The sequence below is a fragment of the Amblyomma mixtum genome, chromosome 5 (assembly GCF_055824585.1).
Source record: "Amblyomma mixtum isolate Tamu chromosome 5, ASM5582458v1, whole genome shotgun sequence".
NCBI classification, from domain to species: Eukaryota; Metazoa; Arthropoda; class Arachnida; order Ixodida; family Ixodidae; genus Amblyomma; species Amblyomma mixtum.
In genome coordinates this window covers 64,574,547-64,599,953 of record NC_143016.1, presented here as the reverse complement: position 1 = coordinate 64,599,953, position 25,407 = coordinate 64,574,547, and the positions used below count along the sequence as shown (strand labels likewise).

Genomic DNA, 25,407 nt, shown 5'->3' with positions numbered 1-25,407 from the left:
AAATGAAACTGCAATTCTTCTCTATGTACGACAGTAAAAGGCGTAACTAAGAACTAGTTCTTATCGCGCACGCAACCGGCGCGGCCTTCCATGCGGCCTTCTACGAAGAAGGTTGCGCTCGGGCTCGGGATGCGCACGCTGCGTCGTGCGCAGCTCGAAAACAGGAAGAAAAGAAACTAACTTATATTAAGAACATTTTGAATTATGCGTTGATAATTATATTCTTTTGTCACATTGCAGTCTATTTTAAACTTGCTAATATTTAGCTTTCATAAGCATACTCGATAGCACCAGAAATCTCAAGGTTTGGGTTTCGGTTTCTATTCTGCTCGCACTTTTGCATCCGTTTTCATTTGCTGCTAGTACTATAAATACTTTGTTCTAGATTTGTTTCGTTGAGCTCAAACTGATGACTTCCAAATTTAATCCCTCCTCCTCTGAAGACGGAGAGAGACGGCTGCAGACTCTTTGCACAGCGCTTGTGCATCCATAGTTGGTATTCCACAAAGTACTTCTCTGCTGAGCGTGCAGCAAAAGCCTACTTGCTCAGTTTTTAAAGGAAACAATACAGACTTGTGAAAGAGCGAAACAGAAACAGACACCAAAAACGAACAAAACCGTTTTTTTTTTATTCCGAGCCGTACCGGCAGTGACAGCCGGGCTTTGTCAACCGGGTAACTCTGTCCCGGCCGATAACAGCCCCAATAAATAGAAAGCGCGCACAATGCGAATCGTGAGATCTGCTGCCAAGCCAACAGGGGCTTCAAAGGGCCAACTGCGCTTCTTTAACCAGCACTCGTACTGCTTTCTACACGCAGCCTCATTCACTATAGACGTGAAGAATAAATGCAAGCATCGCAGGCAAACGGAGCATGAACGGGATGAAGGAAATAAAAAAAAAGAGAGAAGATTTCGGCTGACGGAAGTTAAATAACGACGCGGTCAGGTCACTCGTGGTGATCCCACCTCGCAAGTGAAAAGAAATCCCGTCGATATTCGACTTCTTTTGAGTAACTTGTATTTATTTTTTCGTTCGTGTCGTCGTGTATGTCGTCCCGTTCGTGCTTCGTTTGCCCGCAATAGTACACCGACAAACATCGGACCGTCGCCAACAGGCAAGTTCTCCTACAAATGTGGTTTCCACATTGTTATTCAAAGAAACGACACTTCATAAAACTTGATTGAGATGGAAATTTAGTTTGCATGAGCATGGCAGTCAATGAGTAACAAAAATACCATGAACAAAGCATGAAATAAAATATCGGAAAGTTGAAACAATAGCATACAGAGACGAAGTGCGACCGCGTATACTAAGATTTAATTTTCCTTTTTCTTGTCTTATCCTCGATTGATAGCTTTATCACGAGATTTTGCTGCCAAGAACATGCCCCGCCGAACCACCTGCGCTTTCAGCTGAGGTTCAGCTCACGCTGTGTTGACTAGTAGACCACTAGTACTCCATGTCTTTGACCGAACTTGACAAAACAAAGCTGATACTTTTCCAACAAATATGTCATGGTTTAGGTTACATATTTCTCTGCTGAACGCAAGAAAACCGTTGCGGTGTAGGCCACTCTTAAAACATGACGCGCGAACGGCGAGAGCCTGTACTGTAAGTGGCATGACATTGTGGAATTTTTTAGGCCGTCGTTCATGAAATAAGGAAAGCCTGACCTGAGCGTTTTACTCCATACAGAAAAAGAAAAGGAAAGCTGCTGTACCGTGTTTGGCTTATTGGAGTTTAACGTCCCGAAGCAACTCAGGCTATGAGGGACGTCATAGTGTAAGGCTCCGGAAATTTCGACCTCCTGGGGTTCTTTAACGTGCACCGACATCGCACAGCACACTGGCCTCTAGAATTTCGCCTTCATCGAAATTCGTCGGGATGCACATACTCACTAATTACCGGATGTATCGGAGTCATTGGGGCTCGGGGACGGCACACACTTCTGCTTCGTCTGCACGTCAGGTTTACAACGGCCATCTCTATCTCTGCGGTACCGCGTACAGTGCAAGCTTTTGCAACATACGAACTACGAATATAAGCAGTAATCTGTTCTTTTCTCCCCACGACTGTAATCAAATCTGTATACTCTAGGTCTCTATATAAAGCACGTCACATATCATGAGCGACCTACACTGTACTATGAAACAAAAGCGAGAAGGAGCGAATGTTTCATTTCTTAATTTTGTTCTAAAAAACCACGAACAGTGATGGTTGACAGCAGGCGTTGCCAAAATTGACGTGTCTACCTCAAGACAATCTTCGGCTGGTCTGTTCGGCACGATCGGAGACCCGACACAGCCTTCGAACGGGTTGGAAGGAATGTTACCGAGCCTCCCATCGGCTAAATGCGGAAACGCCTGACGTACAGTCTTTGTCAAAAGTAACCAGGCTGCAGGTTTTTCTTCTCCGTCGTATATTAAAGCTATTATGCCAGCCCTCAAGCTCCAAATCTCTGTATGGTAAGAAGAACCCTTCTCCTCACCTTCAAAGAACTTACTTTTACTTTTACTTTTGACAAAGACTGTACGTACTCGCCACTCCTCGCCGTAGGCGGCAAGAAATTCTTTACACCCGCGACCGTATATCTGCCGAGCAATACCACATTTTTGATCGAGGCCGAGGGAAAGTTCTGACCAGCAAAACAGATTTTTAGGTAGCTTTTCTTTCGTGAAACGTCCCTGTCTCGGCCTGGTAGCTAGGCGATGCTCACACCTGCCTCGAGTCCCACTTTTTCCAATCGAGTGCATAGTTCGATTTCAGAATTTTTACTTAGTAGTCATTCTTCCATTGCTGGAACGTAAGACAGGAATCCAAGCACAAGAAGGCTGGAACAGGGGCACACTCATGGGAAACTCTTGGATGGGGTGGTTGAGATGTTGGGAGGATGGAAAGAAGAAAGAAGGGGTCGGGGGCTGTCCAACGTACAAAACGCATGATTTAAACTTTATTCGCAAAGAAAGAAAGATGAGGGCAGGGAGGGTAAGGCGGTACTGCAATAGAAGATTTCTCGCTGGTCGCGAGGGGAGGCAGTCGCCTCTCTCTCACCCTCTCCCCTTTGAACCTATGCATGGGTCAGTGCACTAAACGACAGACGAGTGACACGCGTACCATCCATATGCACACTGTCTTACGTTCCAGAAACGTCGGATCGACTCGCTCCAAACGATGTAGAATGGCACTGTTCCGGGCTTGATTAGATTCCATACGGGCAGTCTATAGTTTTGACCATGGGACACGGTCGGCATAGAAAAGCGGACTGTACGCAAAGCCGCCTGTCCTGCAACAGGTCGCAGCCATGCGTACAGTCCCCCTGTCTACGCCTTCCGTGCGTCTTTGTTCAAGTTCTTCAAGAAGAAGTGTGTCTAAAAAAAAAATTACCTTCCCTGTTCTCCGCAGCGCGTATCAAAAGCAGCTCAACAACCTCGCATTGTCCAGCACAGTTAACAGGAAATTTGACGCTCCTTTTGTCGTCCGGCATGAGTACCCTGCACGCCTGCAGGGGCTCACTGCACCACAACTTGTTGTAGAGTCCAACCTAAAGTCCAACAGAGTACAACGCGATGACGGCGGATGTCGTACGCAGGCCGCGCCTGTGGCAGCAGCATTTTAGTCGAAGGCGTTGGTTCACGGCCTCCTCCACTCTCTTCGTCGTGGCCTGCATGCTGGAGGATAGTCGCCGGTGCCTCACAGGGCTTCGTCGCCCTGCGCCAGTCGGTAGCCGTTCTTCTCGGGGGGGTTCAGGGGCTCTTGGTCCTGAGGCCTTTTTCTCTTGAAGAAGCCCAGCTGCATCGAGAGCACGGGACCGTCATGAAGGAAACGGAAACAAAACAAAACAAACCAAGAGAAAACAGTGCAAGAGGTCGAGAAGTACAGAAAAGAAAAAGCGTTGCCAGTAGCCTCTCCCTCTAACCATTTCTTTCTTCTATACTGGCAAGCACAAGACACTGGTATCATGCACTGACGCCAATGCTATTTTTTCTTAATTCATTGAATGAAGCGCTCGCGATATTAAATTTCTGCGAACCACTACTGACAAAGCGTTGTAGCAAAACTTACAAAGAAGGTCGAAGCTCTGCTTTTTTTTTCTTGTACAAATGGATCGCGAAAAACAACGTCTACCAGTACATGCAGCTCAGTGGCGCACGTGTCACGTGACCTTCTCTATCTCCTGTGAACTGAAGCAGCGAGTAGAGTTACCTTCCGGTGACCCTAGCAGCGAGCAGCGGCGTACCGCAGCGCGGGCAGCACACAGAAGGTCACGTGGCAGTAGACGCGCGCTTTTCGAAAGGGACGCGAAATGATGAAAATTTGTTGAACCACAGAGTTAAGGGTAATGGTGATTTCGAAATTAAATAGAAACATGATGCGCGTTTTACTAACGGCCAGCAGGAACCCTGCACTGAAACCAGGCGCCTGACTGTAATAGTTCCGGTCGTTTTCATTACACTTTTCAAGGACTATATGACGACAAAAAGTACGGCTTCTACGCTGCAGAGGCCACTCGAAAGCAACCGTTTCAGTTGGCATCAGCCGCGTGACATTAGGGGATTCAAAACCAGCGCGTCGCGAGCAATGTCTGCTTGGATGACATGACGGATGGGCATTAAACTTAGGCAATGCACTGGCGACTTCGGGCACCATAGCTATTGCAGCATACAATCACTTCGTATAGACGGGCTTTGCAGCGCTTATCGGCCGCCCAAACCTAGCGCGCGCTGTATCGTCTCACACTGCATCGACGTCGAAGATGTGTTCACTCCTGCAGAGCGCCTGTCCTTCTCGAACGTGCAGCTGCATAAGAAACTGGTGGGGACAATTAAGTTCCGCATTAAGGGTATGACGCAATAGCGCAGTTGGTTAATGTCCATATACACAGAATTGTTCTTTCTCTACCTAACATTCACAGATCCCTGGGAGTCTTCATACCACTTCTTGAGCATTGGTGCAACGGTTAAGCGATGCACCACTACCCCGGGGATGGTAGGTGGTGCCACTGGTAGGCCTGGTGCGACACAGGTTGTCTTCCCTAACGAATAATCATTAATTAACAGCCACTTGTCACGGTGGAAAGTTTGCTCACAATTCGGTGGGAAGGTTGAGATGACGTCATAAGGTCACGTGACCTAGGTGGCTCACCTGCCTCGCTTCTCAGGGGATTTTTCGCCCCCGGTCAACCACGCCGACGACGCCAGATTTCTTGCGACACGAGCTCCTTAATGCCAGATCGCGTTAATATCCGCCGCCGACACGCACAAAGAGGAAAGTAGTAGCAGCGAACTTGAGCTAGCTTAGCAGAGACAAGACGACAATGCGCGCAAATGCAAACAATACCCACGTCGGAGAGAGCGGCCAGGTATATCTGATACTTTTGAGAACCTACCGCGACAGGGCTTTCAGGGGCGCCACTGTGTAGAGGCACCGGTCCTACGGGCCTTTCGCCTTTTACTTACGACCAATGCGGCGCAGGTTTTTGCGCATCATGTAAAACCGTTTCGATTCGAAGAAAAGGAGCAGCGCCAAAGCATGCAAACACAAAGAAAGAAGGAGACACAAGTTTTGTCTGTGTTTGCATGCTTTGGCGCTGCTCCTTTTTTTCGATTCGAAATGCACCAACTAGCCCAAAAAGAAGTTTTATTGATGTAAAACCGTATATACTAGCATAATAATCGCACTTTTTTGCCAAAAAACCTCTAGAAATTTAGAGGGGGGTTAGTTTATTACTCGGGGCAAAATATTCAGAAAAAATCTGAAGACGCGTGGAAATGGGACAAAAAAAAAGTAGGATGGTGGAATAAACCTGCCCATCGGATTGTGCGCAAACTGCCCACCGTGGCACGTGGCAGTTAATGTTTGGGAAGTGTCCACACATGTTTTCAATTCAATTCAATTCAATTCAATGTTTATTTTCCAACTCTAGGTTGCGAAAGCTTCACTACGCTATGTCAAGCCAAGGGCACCGTGTCCGCAGATTTTACCTTCATTTGGACTTAGATAAAGCAGAGGAAAAGAAAGGTTATAACTGGCCCCCTGGGACAGTGGACACCTCAATCGTGCATTAAGCTACATGACGATAGTGGCAGATGGGGGCTGCATGCGTTAGCGCTCAGAACGTTGTGGCAGACACGCGGCACTGAAGCCATAGGCCGTCGGCGTTCGTAGTGCTCACTGGCGTTGGCGTTGACAACGTTTTAGACTCCGATTATTTTAGGGAAATAAAGGCGCATAACTGGCTCCCTGGGTCAGTGGACGCCCGAATCACGCTTATAGGTACGTGAGGTGATGATAGAGAGATGTGGGCTGTATGCGTTAGCGCTGACAACGGTGAGCGAACTCTCGCGATCAACCATTAACTGCCACCTGCCAGGGTGGCAGGGTGGGTGGGGACTTAAACAAATAGGAATTCCTTACTCCTCATGTGGGGGAACAACCCGTTCCTCTCGCTCGACACGCCTCCCACGGGTGTGACAACCTCGCGAAATACTTGCATAGACCTCGTCTTCGAGAAGCAAGCATTGGTGCAGCAAGTCGAGCATATATCCATCTATTTCTCCGACCACGAAGCTTCCTTCATGACAATCAAGAACTGTTAGCGGAGCGGAGTGTTTCTTGAGGAAAGAATATGTGTGAAAAATAGCAAGTTGTAATTGTAAAAACATGTCTTGCTAAAATTCTTTGCCTCAACCTATCGAAAAGCTGAAACAGCTGATGTGCTGCGCTCAAATTTCGCACTAGGAAGTAACGTAATCGTCGGCAATTTTTTTATCTTCTTTCTGTTCGTGTGCATTTTTGTCCTAGAGGCTGCACACAGTATGCGTCTGTATGCAGTGACTGCAGCAGAGCTGTCAGGAACTAGAAATGTCTAACCTAACCAAGCTAGCAATGGGGCCTAGTTGTTCTAGTTGGAGGTAGAGTAACGTGTTAATGTCTAGACAAAAATTCACTGTTAGACGAAAATGTCTAACCTGCTGAGCTTTTAGGAAGACCTGTGCTGGTACGCTGACTCTGAATGAATGAAAGCATGCATAACAGCGCTAAATGTGCTGCCAGGCAAGAGCAGTGAGAGGTCGCACCTTCCACAGGAGAAGGGCGAGTAGTCCGAGCAGCAGCAGTCCTCCGAGCACGGCCAGCAGGATGATCCACCAGGCGGGACCTCGGCCCTGCATACCGGTGCCTTCCACCACCACCTCGGTCGACACCTGGGCAACGTCACGCACAGCGCAAAAATATGAGCGACAGCTTGACATGCTGTCCCAGAACTGGCATCTGGCTATGTTCGTGCTCGAAACCGTAGGAGTGGGACATGTATGGCAGATATAGACACAGACGATAGTGTTCTTTCTTGCCGCTCTTCTCACCGCCCTGTTCGCCAGCCCGACAGTTTGCTGAATGCCAGGCTCGTAGAGTTGAATCCACACTGTTTTGTTCACTATACAGAAGAACGGTACCGGGAATATGCGTCTACTCTCGTTCTTCAAGCTCCCAAGGAAGTTAAATAAAGGCGTTTGAAATCAAAGTAAAACGCAAAATAGCAGGCAGTCTTGACTAAGATAAGCTGTTGAAGTTATTATGAATGACCAACTAGCCCGTCAGCTCACTCTGTTTAAGATATTCAGACCGCTTACCCATGACAACGGCACGAAGAGTGAATAGCGTTAGCTGCACGGTTCGCGAAGGGTTTGCGCAATGACGGCTCCGATTTTAACGGTATATGGCGATTGTGCTTATCTTATGAGAGGGTTACAGGGAGAGCTTTATCCCTGAGCATTGTGTAAGCATGGACTTGCGAATCTTGTCGCGCAGCGCATTTACGAGCAGCGTCCCAAAGCGCATTCGTCCTCTATTATACCTCCCGCACGTTTGCGGGCTTTGGCCACCCGCACACGTGCAACGTTCCGAGGATGCTGCTCCCTGTTGGCTGCACCCATGGCCTAGTCAACCCCAACTGATTTGCCACGTCGTCGCTTACGGTTTCATCATTTCTGCAGCGGCCACTAATGCGCATGCGCACACGCAGTGCTGAAAATTACTCTCATCGGTTCATGACCGGTGGCTGGATCTTGCACTTGGCATTCTGTGGCGGGAAGAGTGCGCTTATCACGCACGAGTCGAAGCTCGTATTTTTTTCGTTATGTCATGTTCAAACTCGGTGCGGACACTCGGCGTAGAAATCGTGCGCAGTAACCGTTGCGTCATTGGAACTTATGCATGGTGGCACGCTCGTCGCATGAAAACAAGTCACGCGCTATCCAGGCCATTGTGTGTGGCCCGTATCGCACGAAAACGAAGTCCCCAAATCGTCGCAGTGCGCGAGACTTGCCGATGACAAAGGGTCGGCACTGGTCGCTGCCGTTCCTACTCGTGCAACGCCAAAGTTTGCCGTGTCTTTCACCAGAGCGAGTGTCGCCTTCCAAGAGATGCGTTTTCGACTGCAGCATATGGTAAATCTGTGCCGTTTTCGGCAATGCCTCACCTCTTTCTATTGCGTTTTTCGGTCCCCATGTTCTTTTCAGGGGAGGGTTTAACGGGCGCTCGCGGAGACGCTCTTCCATCTCTGCGCTTAATGGAAGAGCGAGCTTTCCTTCTGCGGTGCCGAGTTTACGGCGCTTCCTCGTTCGTTCTAGCAGAGTTCCGCCGCCATGGTTGTTCCTCGTATCTGAGATGCAGTCCCACTGCCATGATGCTTATACTGACGGTAGCACCAGCCTCGTTCAGTATAAGCGAGCGTTCGTTATAACTCCGGCCATTATAAATGTACTGGACTGTAGATTTGCGATCAGAATGACCTGCAACACTCTGGCGGCTACCTTCTCCTGGTTTGCGTTTGATAGAAGAATACGCTGTGCTCCACAGTACCAGACACGTCGGCACGCTCCTCGGCAGCTATATATAGAACTTGCAGCAGCTCCTGACTCGCATGCTTCGTGACATCAGCTTGTACCACCTGATGCGTGTTGCAAGTCATACTGCGCGCGATAGTGCATCGTCTTCGGCTGCGATGGCTGCGTTACTGTGCCGCTCAGCTACTGGAACAAGAAACAAGGGGATCACGTCTTTGTAGCTGTAAATAAATTGTTTTTTCGGGAAAGGAAATGGCGCAGTCTCTGTCTCACATGCCTATATGGACACCTGAACCGCGCCGTAAGGGAAGGGATAAAGGAGGTAGTGAGAGAAGAAAGGAAGAAAGAGTTGCTGTAGTGGAGGGCTCCGGAATAATTTCCACCACCTGGGGATCTTTAACGTGCACTGGCATCGCGCAGCACACGGGCGCCTTTTGCGTTTCGCCTCCATCGAAACGCGGCCGCAGCGGCCGGGTTCGAACCCGGGTACTCCGGCTCAGTAGCCGAGCGCTCTAACCACTGAGCCACCGCGGCGAGTTCTTTGTAACTGCGCTGCTTTCCGCTTTAGTAAACGGAGGCGAACTGAGGGGGTTTTGGCAGCAAGACTTTCTTTAGGCTTTGAACTGAGGGGGTTTTGGCAGCAAGACTTTCTTTAGGCTTTCCTTTTTCTTAATTATGCAAATTATTAATTATAGTACATTCGCAGCACAAGTATCGTATTTACAAGAGTTGCATAGTCCTTCGTAATGAAATCATTTACAGAAGCTGCATTGAATATACGACAGATATTCAATGTGTACAACATTGCAAGGGTCATCTTAACGGCTGACATTTTGACTTAGAGTAGCATGACACTTGGATAAATCAAGACGGCTGGGACAGCACTGCTACGCATGCTAAGCGCCAACTAGAATACAGCTGCTAAAGTAATGCGAAAGCCTCTCAACGCAAAAGTCTGGCGGCAGTCATCAGTCCGTGCATTGAAGCCATCGGAAGGTGATGGCTGTGGGCGTAGATATCTTAGGTGTAACAAGAGGGGCGTCCTTACGAAGTGCAGCGTGAGGGGCACGTTGTCCGGCGCGAGGCCGTACTGGAGGGAGGCGACGCGCGCCACGAGCTTGGAGGAGACCCGCAGCCGCTCCTGGCCCATGGCGGCCGCCGTGCGCTGCCACAACCGGGACTCGGTGGTCACGACGGCACGGTCGCCCGCCGACAGGGAGCCGCCAAGCGGGCACCGGAACACCGCGCACCGAGGAAGCTCGCCGCAGCCCTGCACACGGAGGCGCCTCGCTTAGGGCACTGCACTCCGCGGTATACGAGTACAAGCAGTGGGAAAGGAAACAGGCCGAGATCAAGGGCTCCATCTGTAGTAGGATACAACTGAAGCTCGCAATTGCCTACGGAGGTCTGCATTACTCCGCTCACCGAGTCACAGTCAGTTAACGAAATCAATATTCTGATGACACCCTCCGCGGTTTAAGGCGCTCGTCTACCGAGCCGGAGTACCCGGGTTCGAGCCCGACCGTGGCGGCCGCGTTTCGATGGAGGCGAAACTCAAAAGGCGCCCGTGTGCTGTGCGATGTCAGTGCACGGTAAAGATCCCCAGGTGGTCCAAATTATTCTGGAGGCCTCCACTACTGCACCTATTTTCTCCTGTCTTCTTTCACTCCCTCCTTTGTCCCTTCCCTTACGGTGTGGTTCAGGTGTCCGGCGAGATATATGAGACAGATACTGCGCCATTTCCTTTCCTCAAAAACCAATTTACCAATATTTATGCCACTTGAGTAAATCATAAAGAAAGGAAAAGTGGTTTTGAGGAAAAGAAAGGTTCAGCTTCTATCTCACTTCTTGGTGGACGCCTCAACCGCGCCGTAAAAGAGAGGGAGTGGAAGAAGGAAGACAGTAAAATGATGTGGGCTGGATCAATTTCGGCCATCTGGGGGTGGTCTTTAACCTGCACTCACATTTCACAGCACACGGGCGTCTTTCTTTTCGCCTGCGTAGAAATGTGGCTGCCGTGGCCCGGATTAGATTCCGGTCCTCAGGATCAGCAGCCGACAACTCTAACCACTGAGTTACCGCGGCGGGTAGGATAACCCTTGCGCTTATAATTTCGGCTTGGGATTAGCTGTTTGTTTAGACACCAAGAAACGCTTTTAATAGCAGGCTATTTTTTCGTCGAGGCAGGATAGTTTGTGGCGGTCATGAATTCAGGCAGAGCTTCAGTGCAGGCTTATTTATATAGCTATGGAATACTGCTGGGCTGGGCCCATGGTTACGATAAGTTATGAACAGAAAATTAAAAAAAATCGTAATATTCAAACAACAGTAACGACCCATAAGAACCTTACATCGACAAGGTTTTTATCCGATCATGGAAGAAAACTTCTCAGAAAAAAAAAAGAACGCTTACTTATTCTTCTGGGGTAACCGCTGAATGCATACTAACAAATCTCATCTATTTTGCTTTGGTCTGTACTTTGAAGATATAGATCGAGCGAGCTCTCACGTGATCGACCACTTGACACGTTATCGCACTGAAATTGTTCAGTCGAGGTGCCTCAGCTAAAACGTTCGTGGTAAGTAGATTCTGGCAGCGGCATCGGCCGAAATCGGATCGAATTTGCAGCATATGGATAGGGCTTGGCAGCGCGAAATCAAGACAAGGATTCAGGTACAGATCATCAGAACCTTCACCCCCAGCCCTCCCCTCCCCTAACACCAATTGTTCGCAATTGCCGCTAAGTTATGCAGGTAGATGTGACAAACAAGCTGAAGACTGCAGCGTCGACCCTGGCATGCCGAATGCACCACGAAAACCGACTGTGCTTTATTTTTAATGAGATTATTCTATTCATAGTGCACTGGTAAGAGCATTAGACATCATATGATCGGCAGTGGCTAGTTCCAAAGCAGCGTCCGCTGCGAGTTCGATACGAAGCTTAAGCCTATAGCAAGTCCTAGCTGGCGGTGCTTTATCAGTAAGCCGGCGTGCGGCACGTCGCTGCAAGAAGCGAGTCACTAGCGTGGAAGCAATGTATTCTTGCTTCTAGGTTACAGATAAACTTATCTATTGCTATTTTTACGTATTGAATTATCGAATTTTTCAACTATTCGCGAGCAATTTCGAGACCGTTTTATCCGGGTTCGACTGTACTTCTTTCATGTTCCATCCCACTTTTTAACGGATGGTGAAGTTCCAGGTGACCCTATAAACTCATGGAATTCAGAATTCTTTTGGGGATTCCAGAGATAAGAAAGAAAGAAAGAAAGAAGGAAGGAAAGAAGGAAAGAAAGAAGGAAGGAAAGAAGGAAAAAAGGAAAGAAAGAAAGAATGCTCCATAGCATTTGCGAACCGCAGCACGAGCACTATAACGCAGCAGCTGCTGAGGAGCTTCTGTGCAGAAGCAGAACTACGTATATGCAGGAGTTGTAGGAGCAGTAGCTACCATACTTATTAGTGTGGTCTGCTTCTTTCTGTGTCCCTGTGTTTGACTGTTCTCTTCCTTCTTTCGTTTGCCATGCGCTGAACAACCCATACACTCAACTTAGACTATAAATAACCTTTGTAGTTCAGCCCCCACCCCTCCCCATCACATTCTTAATAGCTATTTGTAACGGAATAAAAACAAGATATCAAAGTACAAGCAGTAACGTTAAGCAGTGGTTAAGTAACGTTAATTTTGAGGATTATGACTGCTAGATAAGTGAGACGCCAAAACAGAACTTTTTTTATCGTTTTGACTCGTGGGCGTGTGCTTACCAGTTCAGCTTCTAGTTCATCGTCCCTGATGTCACGATGCACTCTGACCGCATGCGAGGAAACGGCCCGAGGTCTTCTGGATGATCCCTGGGTGAGGATGCGAAATAGATAAATATACAACTAAATTCGCTTAGAATCCACTTAGAATCCATTCTATTTTTTGAAGAGCTTGTCACATAGTCTGATGATGGACTATAACGACGTGAGCGCAGGTGTCTCGTTGGCCTGATCAAAACGCTGAGAAAGCAGGCGAAAGCTGGTAGAAATTCGCGCACTGCATTCCACATCGAACTGCTAACGTCCAATGAACAATGCAGCACACATATGCCAGAAAACAGGCAACTTACTTCGGTCGCATTCCGAGGGGTAGTTTCCTAACTGAGAGTTTCCTAGAGTCTCCCGTAGTTAACCGTTAAAAAAATCTTAACACAATAATTGATGACGGAATGAAACAAAATAATCAGTCATATACCGTATTGCATAAGATGCGACACCAGCAACACCTATTAGATATGATGCTTCATAACTGGCTTATTTGGTTTTCCCCTCACCCCCTCAGTAAAAGTAACTTTTTCTCTTTCAATGGATATTCACCCACAGCAACGAACGTTCTTCCTTCGACAAGCTGTTCGTGCCCCATGGCGCATACGGAACGCTTAGACGTTTCGCGTGCCGACAGAGCTGTTTTACGCATGCGCCACCCTGTTTGTCTTTCTTAAACCATCTGTGTTAAAGAGACGATTTTTGGTTTAGAGACAACCTGTGTCTCTCGCGATAGTTGCCTTCGGTCTGGAGTACACATTCTCCTCGAGGCACTGCTACTGCGCGGTGAAGTCAACCTAGCAAGCGTTTGATCTCGCCGTGTGGTGGTGCTGTTGTGACTAGCCCGAATCCGATGGCGCCAGTACTTAAAATATTAACCTTTTCAGTGTGCGCCATCTTTCGACGGGATCGCCTCCGCCGAGCGTACGGGAAGGAAGCCTACCAGTTTTGTCAACGAAAATACGGAAACGTTTGGCATTACCGCCAGTCGCTTGGGGTCGACGGCTTCGCCCGGCGTAGCGGGCGAGACGACGTCACAGGATCTTCGCTTGGCCGAGGTCCCCGGGCCCTGAACCACAGGCGGTTCGAGCAGGTAGAGAAGCGGCTGGTCGTGCACGTTGTGCGTGGGCCACACCAGGTAGACCTCTGCCTCTTGCACCACGCTCGGGCCACGGTTGATCAGCTGCGCATTTCAGTATCCACATCCTCTCGCTAAGCTCGCCATCTTGCTCATTTAACTAGCTCAGCGCTACCGATGCGGACGCTTTTGCAAGGCCTATACTCTCACGTACCGCGCACGCTATTCCAAATGTACAGATCTTTTCAAAAAGACGTCAAAGGGCGTCGTCATATTGGACACTGGCTCTGGGAGGCAGATATGCCAAAATGTGTACGTAGTACAAGAAAGATTTGAGACAAGAAGCTACTCCACGCTCTCCTGGCACACGAAAATCCAGCTGTCCTAAGGAAAGTGGGGGCTTTCGAGCATCTTTGCACAGTTAGAGGGCTCCGCTCGCTGTTCAAATGTCAAGATAGTTTTTGCCGAAACTGGGCTCACTTTTCCCAGAGGGCTTTTGGTGTTGTGCGCGGAATCTGAACGCATTTTGGATAATAGTAAAGTGAGTTCACGGCCCAAGCCAACTACATACCATAATTTAACAACAAACGATACTGTAATGACACTGTAACGGAGAACAGCCTCGCAGCTGTAAGCTTCATTCGGCTGAAATGCATATCTGCTGTACTAGCGCACTGACCACGTCATTTCGTTACCAGTTCTAATGTTCCTATGCAGAGCAGGTATGTCTGGGTCGCTAAGACGCCTTAAGCACTACCTGACTTCCACTGCTTTTTATCTAATGAGACTTTAAGCATTAGCTCAATTCATTCAGACTGACTGCAGCCAAGCAAAGACACTGAATCGGTTCTCTTGCTTCGACTTGAGCACACTTGCCATAAGCTACATACTCACCTCGTACACGTGTTTAACGGGTGGCCCGATGTCATCTGATGTCTGCACTTCTTTGTCTTCTATGAGGGACACATTGAGGAACACTTCGGGCGGGAACGAAGTCCTGCGTAGAGGTTTCGCATGTATGAGACAATTAATCAAGTGAAGTCGATTCCCGGATAAACGAATACCGTTAAATAACTATTCATCTTTCACAAGCTGTAAAGCTTTCACGCGAGAAGAAGTAACTAAAGCACAACAAAATTTTTGCAGCAGTAGTTGTTAAAGCGACGTTTCCGGCTTTGCGACGTTAGCTTAAAACAAAGGAGTGCTAGGACGAAAACACGTAGCACGGTGCTAACCATCCGGCGATTTTCTTTTTTTTTTTTTTAGCAACGCGCTAGGCGCTGTAATGTTTAGCACGAAAAATGCAGATAATTAAGGTTTGCAACTGTTTCGCTACGATTCTCTTCTCGCTATTGTCGCTTACTGGCTGCTTCTGCAGGCATTTTCGCTGCAGTCTGGCGTTAAGTTTATCTATCTATTTGACGTGGTAGACGCCGCTTCCTGCACCGAGACGGCAGATAAACGGACCGACTCTGTCATTGCTCCTGGCTATGTTCGTGTACAACGCAAGATGGGTAGCCGCCGATCTGCATTACCATCAAGCAGCCCGCAAAACCAGTTCTGTGGCACAGCGGTTATCCTAGATTACTCTCCTTGCCTCCAAAAACACCATTATCGATACATGTTCAATTTAAAACAGCAAACATACAAATGGTGGGGACTGAGTCTGAGACAGCACGAGACCCGCTCTGATCACTGTGAGGAAAGCAACCTCATCATTCAAACTATTCGAAAAACTGCATTGACAAACCGAACGTAAATAACGGCTCGGTCTCGAATAGTATTTGGCGCATGCACACTGTAAATCGCACCAATTTTAGGGTACGATATCGTTTTAAATGCGTCTGCGTGAATTACATAATCCAAAACTGCAGCGTCTATTTACTCCGGTTATATTCAGTGTCGCTATCCCTTTTGCTGCCGGAACATATGTGTTTAGTTCTCCGCTTGACTTGAAGCGTAAACCAAAGAGCGAGGTACGATGTAACGGAAAGATGATGAGATAGTGATCGGCTGAGTGCACATGACCAGTTGTGCGGTGACATCCAGTTGTCGTGGACTTGGTACGGTGCGCATTTCAGAGACCCAGGCCTCAACTTAATGACGCAGTCTCTACACGCTGACATAGTTATGTTTCCTACCAGAGAAACACGCCACCAGCGGCAGCAAAGTCGCGTTGTGATCACCTCCTGTCTCTGCCTGTGAAGAAAGCGCCGGTGTGCTCACCCTCTAGCAGTCATGTTGACTTTGACGGTGACTGGCAGCCGGACCACTACGCTGTTGTCTTTGGAGGCTGCTTCCACTTCCGGGTTAGTGCTGCAGAAGGAAAAAAAGAATGTTCAAATGATCATACGATACGATGCGACAAATATGCGCTAGCAGTATCGATAGTACGTTTCGCTCTAACATTGATCGCCTTCCCATTGCGCCTCTGAATCTGATTTCGCCGTGGGCTTCTGGAAAACAGGGGTGGGCGCGCGGGTGATGGGAGGGGGGGGGGGGGGGGGGGGGTGGATGTTCCTAAGTGGACAATGCATTTTCCGTAGGGTGCTTCTTCCGGAAGGTGCTTCCGGAGGGTTCAGGCTTCACACGCACATACAGACAACGGGTTTTTCGCCGAAGGAAGACCGTACTGCTAACATAGTGAAGAGGATATCAGTGGTTTCATAATAATCATCATCATCTTCGGCGTGAGTGCGCCCACTGCAAAACAAAGGCCTCTCCCATATCTCTCCAATTAACCCTGGGCCAGTTGCAGCCACCTCATCCCCGCAAACTTCTCAATCTCATCCACCCGCCTAACTTTCTACCGCCCTCTGCTTGGAATCCAGTCCGTTACCCTTAACGACCATCGGTTATCTAGCCTTCGCATTGCATGCCCTCCCCAAGCCCATTTCTTTTCTTGATTTCTGATGGGATATCGTCAACAAGCGTTTCACCACGACGTTAAAATGCCTACTCTGACTGACTACTCGTCTGACGCTGCTCTATACAAGATTTAAAACGTGTACCAGGAGGAATCCTGGTTACACGTAGCAAGTATGATCGCCAAAAAAAAAAAAAAAGGCAGACGCCACACACGTTAGGCATCATCTCAACCTTAGGTCTGCAGCTGATATGCCTGTGGTGTGCCCAGCCCGCCACTTCATCCGTTCCGTTTAATCTCTCAGCGAATTGCAGAGAGTGGGATGAACTCACAGGATATTTTTCTACAGAAGGAGCGGGTTTCTGGTCACTGCGTACAAGCTCAGTACCTGTTGACGGTAACGGTGATGTTGAGCTCGGCCGCAGTGGGAACGAGTCGGGCGGGGGCGAGGATGACCTTGAAGCGCACTTTCTTGCCCGCCGGCAGGGGGTTCTGGACGTCGCACGCCAGTTGGCTCTCGCCCGACAACTGCTTCTGCGCGCCACCGCACGTCACCGAGTCCTGGAGCAGAACGAGATAGGTTACTTAGTGCATTCGCCACCCATGGAGCAGCGTATTTCAAAAATTCCCCGACAATCGGATTTTCTTTCGAGGCCTTGCAGTCTCGCTCATATAGCATAGCCAGCGTAGCCAAAAAAAGTGTCCGTTGGTTGCTTAAGTGCCAGAGAGGATATTACAGCCCCGCTACACAGTGCAGTAAGAAGCCCTGTGGACTGGAAACTTTTAATAATGGCTTTACCTGTCTGTAGTAGCTACGGACGGCAAGTGCGGTATAGAGCGAGAAAATAAAGGCACTTTTGTAGGAAAACCTGACTTTTGCAGAACCTTTAATCTTCGCTGCTTTCGTAGCAGGTGGAAAGGTCACGTTGCGAATGTTTTTTCTACTTGTGTTGTTGATAATAAGAGAGCGGAGGAACCATGTTGAGTGGAACCTTAAGATTAAATGGCTTATCTAGGCGCTCACGCTGCCCTTACTGGGCATATCAGGGTGGGTTAGAGTTGCTAGCAATGCCATCGATGCGCTGGGAGGACATAGGCCACAACTAGGCAACCATACACGACGGGGGATATGTATAAACCGGGAGTAAAGGCCACGCACCAATTTCCCTTTGTCGACCTTGACGTAGTTGAGGTCAGGCGGGATGGTGACGAACATCATTGCCTCGAAGGCATCCTCTCCGCGGTTGTCGACATTCACCGACAGCTCGACGTTGCCCGTGCTGCCGATCAGGAACTCCTCCATGTTGCTGCGTTCGTCCGTATATAGAAAGTGAGTGTCAACAGACTGTCGCAGTGGAGCCCATTATGCGTATTCTTCCCATTAAGGCACCGAGTTGTATATTAGCAATCAGGAATATTGCACCGGCCTTGAGGCTGGGAATCTCTGGAGTCGCTCATGCGTACGGCCCTGGCGAAAGGCAGATCCTAGTGAAGTTGAACCTCGTCATAACGAAGTTCAAGGGGCCCAGCGATTCTTTATAGCCCGTATTGACCGAGCTTCCAAGGGGAAACGTCATTCCTTTCTTATATCCATTATTTCGTTATAATGAGGTTTGAATATATATATTCTTTGAAGAAGATCGGTCTTCCGATCGAAACTTCGAGTCCAATAAATGTTTCCTTCAACGAAGCGTATACTTCGCTATATATATATATATATATCGTATGATCGTACAGACGAATAGGAGTCGCTTTTATAAAGCGACTCCTATTCGTCTGTACGCTCAGCCATGTTTAACTTAATCAGCGGGGTTTCCAAAACAACCTTTTCCTACCATAACCTAGAACATAAGAAGACGGAATGGCTCCGGAAATCTCGGGCGAGTGTATCTCGTTGTTTTCAGCTGTGCTGCGCGTATACATGTATAGTGACACTAGGTATAATGCGGCGCATCTGCGCCTCTCGGGTGATGCTTGTATACCGGAGAGTTGCTGAAGTTAGCTACGAGACAGCTTAATGTGCCATTAGGTTATTATCCTCTGCTGTTTATCCTCATTGCTATAAGGAAGAGAGATAACTGGCATCTCTGTTGCAAAAGGAAATCTGTGTGTCAGGGCAGCACTTGAACATGCTTTTAATTGTTCTTTTTTTATATAGAGCGGTGACGCTGCCACAGCGAACAACGTCATTTAAATATTGCGTCTGTTGATGTGCGTACATATCATACATCTATTGTGATCGACTGAAGTGCTGTTTCCGTAGGTGAATTTCGGAAAGTTCTCAATGCTACAGCGAGCAATCGCCGAAATTATCTCCCATCAACCCCGATCTGCGCCAGCCGCGCCTACAATATCCCAGAGCATTTGCTACACCGCGTATAAATTCTCCAACAGAACTTACGGAGTAACCCTAAGCTTTAGGTCCGGAACACATACGCCATCGCCACCGCAGTTCTTTCGGATGTGGACCTGCAAGGAACCAACAGAAATGGCATAACTTATGAATAATTATTTTATCTACAATGTTTTCGCGCTTCGCATGAGCTTCTTTTAACTTTTGTGCACTTATGAGCTTCCTAAGCCTATCTACCATTGTGTCGACTAAAAAGATAGAAACGTATTAAAAAAGAAAAAAAAAGACTGGGGAGTTCTTGATTGGCATACTAAGCCGCAAAATACGAGGAGCGTTTTGTTGTGTCAGCCTTGGAACCGTATGATGTGCTGCTGATGACGATGAATTTATCGTATGATGTTCGATCAAGTCAGAAAAGTATTAGCAGTGTGGACAAAGAAGATTGTGGCGACGAGGCACAAGGACCGTCAGAGATGGTGCTTTAGAGTTTATGAAACAAAAATTCTGCAACATTTGCCGCTAGCGTGTTTGTCATAAACGGAACATTTGTGGTCCTAGCAAAAAACGAAAAGCCTGGTAAGCCTTCTTACCTCCTTCGTGACATTGGCAGGCCTGCTACCGTTGAGCACAGGCAGGAGGAGGGACTGGGAGGACACGGCCTGGATGAGCTCCGTCCGCAACCGCGTCGTGATTGGCGTTAGTTTGTCCCGAATTGTTTTCTGGAAGGCACATAGTTGAATTGCGCTGTAAGGATGGAGTAGAAGTTCCTGATTTCTGAAAGCTTCGCTGCTTTTAACGGTGAAAATAAACTCGATGGCAACGCAAGGAAAATGTGATAGATAATTCAGCTGGCTCAACACGAAGAATGTCAGTTAGTGCGACCAAACATACTATGGAAACTGGGAGGAATTTAGGTCATTTCATCTCAGAGATAGGTTTTACCCATATACAGTAAGGCTTAAATATTATCGCCCCTTCATCGCTGCACACCCCAGACCCTGGTAACCACGCACAGAAATTGCGTGGCTCCCTAGAAATGACCTCTGCTACCATAGCATTTCAACAAGAAGTCCACAAAGCCCATAAGAAAACTGAGGCGTAAGAGTTTTGTATACAACATTAGGTGAATGCAGCCGAAAGCGTTTCTAGAAGCTCCGTCATATCTTTGCTGCTGTTTAACCAGAGGTTACACGTGTAGATGACTGCCAGTAACGCTGATTGGGACTGTCTAATGAAGGGTTGTGCTCCTATTGCTTAGCGATCATATTTTCGCGGCAAAGATGACACAGCGGAGAATGAAATTCGCGGCAGCGTTCGACTATTGCCTGGCGGTGGTGAAGGTTGGGAAGGGCACTTGCCAGGACGTAGGCGGTCTCGGAGTTGCAGTACTGTGTATCCCTGGTCAACCGGACTGTCCTGTTGCGCACCATGCTGTTCTGCTGCTCGAGCAGGAAGGCCCGCGCGGGTCCCTTGCGCTCGGTGTCCAGCGCCAACTCGTACGAGACCTCTGCGCGGTTCGTTGTCGGTTAAGTACAGAAGGGTGGTCACGTGGGCACGGAGGATGAGGCAAATTAGCTCGCGCGAGGACATAACGTTAAAAGGGTGTGTCCATACGGCTACATTCCATTACAAACGTTCGCAAGAACTGGTGAGTGAAGGACAGAACCTTGAACCTTCAGAAACCATGCAACTTCCCTTTTCACAACTCACAAAAAAAAAATTGTTCTGAGAAAAGCTCGAAGTTAGAGTGGACTATCAATAATTTGAAGTCGCTTATTCCAGATTTTTTCTTTATACGAAACCGCCTTTTTGATCCCGTCTGTATGAGATGTTTTAGAAAGGCTTCCCTTAATTCTAACTTTGCATAAATCATAAGAATTTACTGTTTCCTTCAGGTTAGAATTTTCAAGCGTCGGCTGCATTGGAATTTAAAAATATATGTTGAAACTGAGGCTACGGTTATACTTTTGGCATCATCTCATAATTTTTACTAAACTATATGTAATCGAGAGGAAGAAATGGACTTGCGTGCATTACATGTGCTACCGATAGTCTCTTTTTGTAACACAGTGAATTCTAAGGAAATAGGAACCTATCATGGATCGGCATGGTAATAAGATATGAAATTTACTAGTATAGCGCGGACACGGCTGGCACACGGTAGAACTAATTGAAGATAATTCTGAAAGGCCTTTGTCCTGCAGTGAATGCAATCGTCTTGAATGTTGGCGAATAAACAGCTGGAGTGCAAGCTGATATATTCGTCTCTGCAGCGGGAATTGTCCGGCAGATTCGAACCGACGCTTTTCGACGTGCCAAGTCCAATATATTGGGATTCCTTAACAGCTGGGATTTGGAACCCTGGATGGATAGTGTCCTGGCCAGGACTGGCCTACTAACCTATTGAAGGCGCCGCTCTCAAGCCGGTATACCGCAGGCATACCGTCATGACATAGCTGCAAGAGAGAAAAAAAAAAAGTGACAGAGATGTTTCTCTGAAAAACATTCACAACATGAATGCTGTCTGTATATGTCATGCCCTGGCTAAGACACGCAATCGTGCGTCACATGCTGTCGAGTTTGCTGGATGCTTCGGAAAAACATTTTACTAGATTCATGTGGAGGATGCCTTATGCCTGCTGTTCTGCGGTGAAGCTTCGAAAATAGTGAGAACCGAATTGTTCGTTTATTCGTTAATTTAGCTGGAATTCGAGTGATATTTCTCGCAGGTCTAGCAATTGCGCGGCGTGAGAGATGCACTCATCCATAGATCTGGGTGAATTTAGATAGCATTGCGTTTTTATATATATAATGCGCATAAAAGCCTAACTATGCAACTATTTGTCATTGTCGCCATCCCAGTGACGGAAACACCTCAACGCTAGTGAAGCTCTAGGTATTTCTTTTTTTTTTTTCGTTTTTGTTGAAACAAATTATTAGGAAGCGGTGATATGTAATTCAGAGAATGAATGGAATGATGGTTATTATAAAAATTGAACGTTTTGAACAACATGCGATGGCGTCGGAATGCCCGTAAATACGACGCACGCACCAGGGCACTCTGGTGCCGTCCCTGAGGGTGCAGTTGGTGTCCTCGAGGTCAACGGTGTCTCCGTCTATGTTGAGGGTGGCGTGCAAGTCGATCACGGGACGGCTCCTGCGAAAGCCGAATAGCCACGTTGTGAAGTAGATGTGTGCAAAAATAGAGAGATCAAGCACCATGCAATCAAAGATCTGAAATGCCGAGATAAGGAACATTTGGTATGGTATGGTATGGTATGGTATGGTATGGTATGGTATGGTATGGTATGGTATGGTATGGTATAGTACAGTACGGTATGGTATGGTATGGTATGGTACGGTATGATATGGTACGGCACCTTATGGTATGGTATGGTGTGGTGTGGTGTGGTATAGTGTGGTGTGGTATGGTATGGTGTGGTGTGGTGTGGTGTGGTGTGGTGTGGTATGGTATGGTATGGTATGGTATGGTATGGTATGGTATGGTATGGTATGGTATGGTGCGGTGTGGTGCGGTGCGGTGCGGTGCGGTGCGGTGCGGTGCGGTGCGGTGCGGTGCGGTGCGGTGCGGTGCGGTGCGGTGTGGCGTGTGGCGTGTGGCGTGTGGCGTGTGGCGTGTGGCGTGTGGCGTGTGATGTGCGATGTGCGATGTTTCACTGCAAGCAATGAAAAACAAGGCGGAAGGCAATGCAAACATTATCTACTTTTTTTTCTTTTCATGCAGAACACGACGCTGCGGTTAGGTAAATTGCGAAAAAGCAGGATCGACTTACCTGAGATAAACGGCCGCGTCCGACTCGTACGCGCCTACAAGCAGGTCTGCAGCCGTCAGGAGAGAAAGCGAAGTGCTGTTTTAGTTCCCTAGACAATTATGTTCATTCAGTTTTTTTTACTTTGGTCCATGATAACACCAGTCTAAATGAAAAGAATTTGCAGCACTTCTCAGACCCCTTTAATGGAATCGTCTCATTCTCGCCTTATTTCAGTTTTTATGAATAACATAGCTAAAAATAATTTATGGAATCATTTGAAACACAGCCCAACATAAATCTGAAACATTACGCTAAATGTTACAAAGAAATAATTTATATAAAATATTTTGTAATAAAAGGCACATGAAATATTTTACAGCGGAGCTGTTAATGGCTCGTTTGTCGGCGGAGCTTCGGTGTTGGCGGTGGTGTAGCAAGGTCACACGACTATAGGCCGATAGCGCTCCTCACGCGCACGTGGCTGCTTCGTCGTCTTTGCACATCAGGATGCAGGGTCGCGCGGGACTCTGCAGGAAGTGCTCTGCATTGGAAAACCTTGCATGCTTTCTTGAACGTCAGCTTGGCTGATGGCTTAGTAAAAGGTTAAGGCGAGCCATTGCGAAAATTGCTCGAATTAAGAGAGTTTGAATCTTATGTTTCATTTCACAGATCACAAGGCGGCCTTCGTCACTCTCAATACCAGTCAGGGTGTCTAGCAAGCTGCTTATTTCAAATTCCCGAACATTTCCAAGTTTTGCCTGACTATATGAGCCAAAGTTGGAGCTTTTTTTTTCGTCACTCTTTGACAAGTATATGAGCTTTGTTTCTATTCAGCACTTGATGCGGGAGCGCTAGCACGCGCCGACACCCCAGGTCGAGTTGACCTGAAAGAAGTCTTGGAAACGCTCCGAACCGTACCGGGATACTCGTTGCTGTCCAGGTCCAGTCCTCCAGCGAGCGAGAAGCCGAACGTGCTGAGGTCCCACCTGAGTTCTTCAGCGGTGATGACTTGCGCAGGACCTAACGGCTTGCCCTGTGGTCCGCCCAGGAAGATGTACACCGCGCCCCGCGAATCTGGGCCAGCGTACGGTGCGCCCACGGCGAAGTCTGGAACGGAGGTCACAAGGCAAGTGTCACTGCAGCGCTTCCTGTTGGAAAACTACACTGTTTGTCACTTTTTCTTCGACGAAAAAAAAAAGTCAAGAAACACACTGTACAAATACGATGGCAACACCAAATAACCCCTTCCGAGAGCTGCCCGTAAATCCGCGCTTGCTCTTCGATACAGCGGTTTCCTTTCGATATTCTAACCGCGTATGTTCGCTCTTACTTCATCCATTTCAACAAGAGGGAAAGCTGTGCATATGCCGCGAATTCACCTCTCCTATTCTGCATATCCAGTACCTGACAAAGAACAGCTATGAAAGTTATCGCATCAAGAAAAAAAAACGGCTATCAAGATGCTGCAGCCATTTTTTTTTCGGGTACAAAAACCAAGCAAGATTCATTTGAATAATGCGTTGGTTGGGGCTGGTCAGTAATCCATTTAAATGCGCTCCATAGCTCTGCGCAACAGATATGAACGACGAACGAGCACGCGTTTCATGTTTCTTCGGTCGCTGTTCGTGTCGTTTCTCTACACAGACGGAGGATTATACCGTTGTCAGAAACATACAGCCCACGATGTGTGCTTGTAAATCTAGAGTACTAAGCTTCACTGGGATGAGGACGAGAGTTTTCACCTTCGAGAAATTTAGAACGCTGACGACGCAAAACAAGCCCCATTGTGTGGTCGAGAAGCAAACCAGCTGGCCTGTATACTTTCGACAAAGGCTGTACATTCGGCAGATATAACAGAAACCGCTTTTGAGGAAGAAATTTCAGGTCACTAATGTAACTGAGAAGGGAGAAAACAAATTAAAGACCGTCAAACACTGTTGCAGAGCCGATTAGCAGTTTCATACAGTAGCGGTAAGAAGTCTCAAGTCCCTCGCACAATCAATCGCCTACATGCCACCCAAAATATTTGGCTACACGACAGATACTTTGTTGTTCTAGTTTGAGTGTACGCACGCCGACCGTGAAGGTGAGACGAAGTAAATTACTCACCCTGATAGCCATCGCGGTCCAGGTCACCAAGAGAGCAAAGAGACATTCCGAAACGTCCTTTTGGTTGGTCTCCGTCCAAAAACGTTACGCGCTCCAGTTTCCTCTGCGCGATAAAACAAGCACTGTTTGTTAACAGGTATGTATTACAGTGTTCTGATACTAAATAGAAAGAAGCTTTGTCTTTTATCTCATTAATCTGATCGTATTCATGTGTTTGGCACTGCTATTCTGGTTAACGAAAGGCATGTAAGTAAAATAACCAAGGTGAAGTTAGTGCAGAAATTTGTTTATACGTTAGTACATTAGGCATAAACCATGCCTTATTTTTTTTTTTTTTCACGCCTCAAGTTCCTTCTCCGACAAAGAAGCATGTCCACCACTTTGACTTGGGTGTGTAAGCCGACGCGAAAAACGTGCCTTTAAAAGAACACTGAGAAAAACTCAAGGAAATTTTTGTTATTAGTAAAAATCAGCTGCTTGACTCTTCGCAGCTATGTTCGGTTGGACCAAAAATAGGCGTTTATTGCTTAGAAAATTGCATTTAAAATCGAACAATTTTTTTCCCCACCACTCGATACA

General features: G+C 47.6%; 1 protein-coding gene across 1 annotated transcript in view; it reads right to left on the bottom strand.

Annotated features, from left to right (window-relative positions):
• Positions 1 to 606: 606 nt before the first annotated feature.
• The window catches only part of LOC149342456 (integrin alpha-PS2-like), a 68,642-nt gene continuing 43,841 nt past the window's right edge, over positions 607 to 25,407 (bottom strand). Inside the window, exons 11-27 of the mRNA XM_089544813.1 lie at positions 24,829 to 24,931; positions 23,638 to 23,826; positions 22,741 to 22,786; positions 21,999 to 22,103; positions 21,347 to 21,402; positions 20,305 to 20,453; positions 19,537 to 19,665; positions 18,995 to 19,062; positions 17,753 to 17,900; positions 16,982 to 17,154; positions 15,954 to 16,043; positions 14,622 to 14,724; positions 13,632 to 13,832; positions 12,608 to 12,694; positions 9,893 to 10,114; positions 7,078 to 7,203; positions 607 to 3,790 (exon numbers count right to left, since the gene is read on the bottom strand). Of these exons, the coding sequence (XP_089400939.1) occupies positions 3,692 to 3,790; positions 7,078 to 7,203; positions 9,893 to 10,114; positions 12,608 to 12,694; positions 13,632 to 13,832; positions 14,622 to 14,724; positions 15,954 to 16,043; positions 16,982 to 17,154; positions 17,753 to 17,900; positions 18,995 to 19,062; positions 19,537 to 19,665; positions 20,305 to 20,453; positions 21,347 to 21,402; positions 21,999 to 22,103; positions 22,741 to 22,786; positions 23,638 to 23,826; positions 24,829 to 24,931 (2,094 nt within the window). The 3' untranslated portion in view covers positions 607 to 3,691. The remainder of the gene's footprint in view (positions 3,791 to 7,077; positions 7,204 to 9,892; positions 10,115 to 12,607; positions 12,695 to 13,631; positions 13,833 to 14,621; positions 14,725 to 15,953; positions 16,044 to 16,981; positions 17,155 to 17,752; positions 17,901 to 18,994; positions 19,063 to 19,536; positions 19,666 to 20,304; positions 20,454 to 21,346; positions 21,403 to 21,998; positions 22,104 to 22,740; positions 22,787 to 23,637; positions 23,827 to 24,828; positions 24,932 to 25,407) is intronic.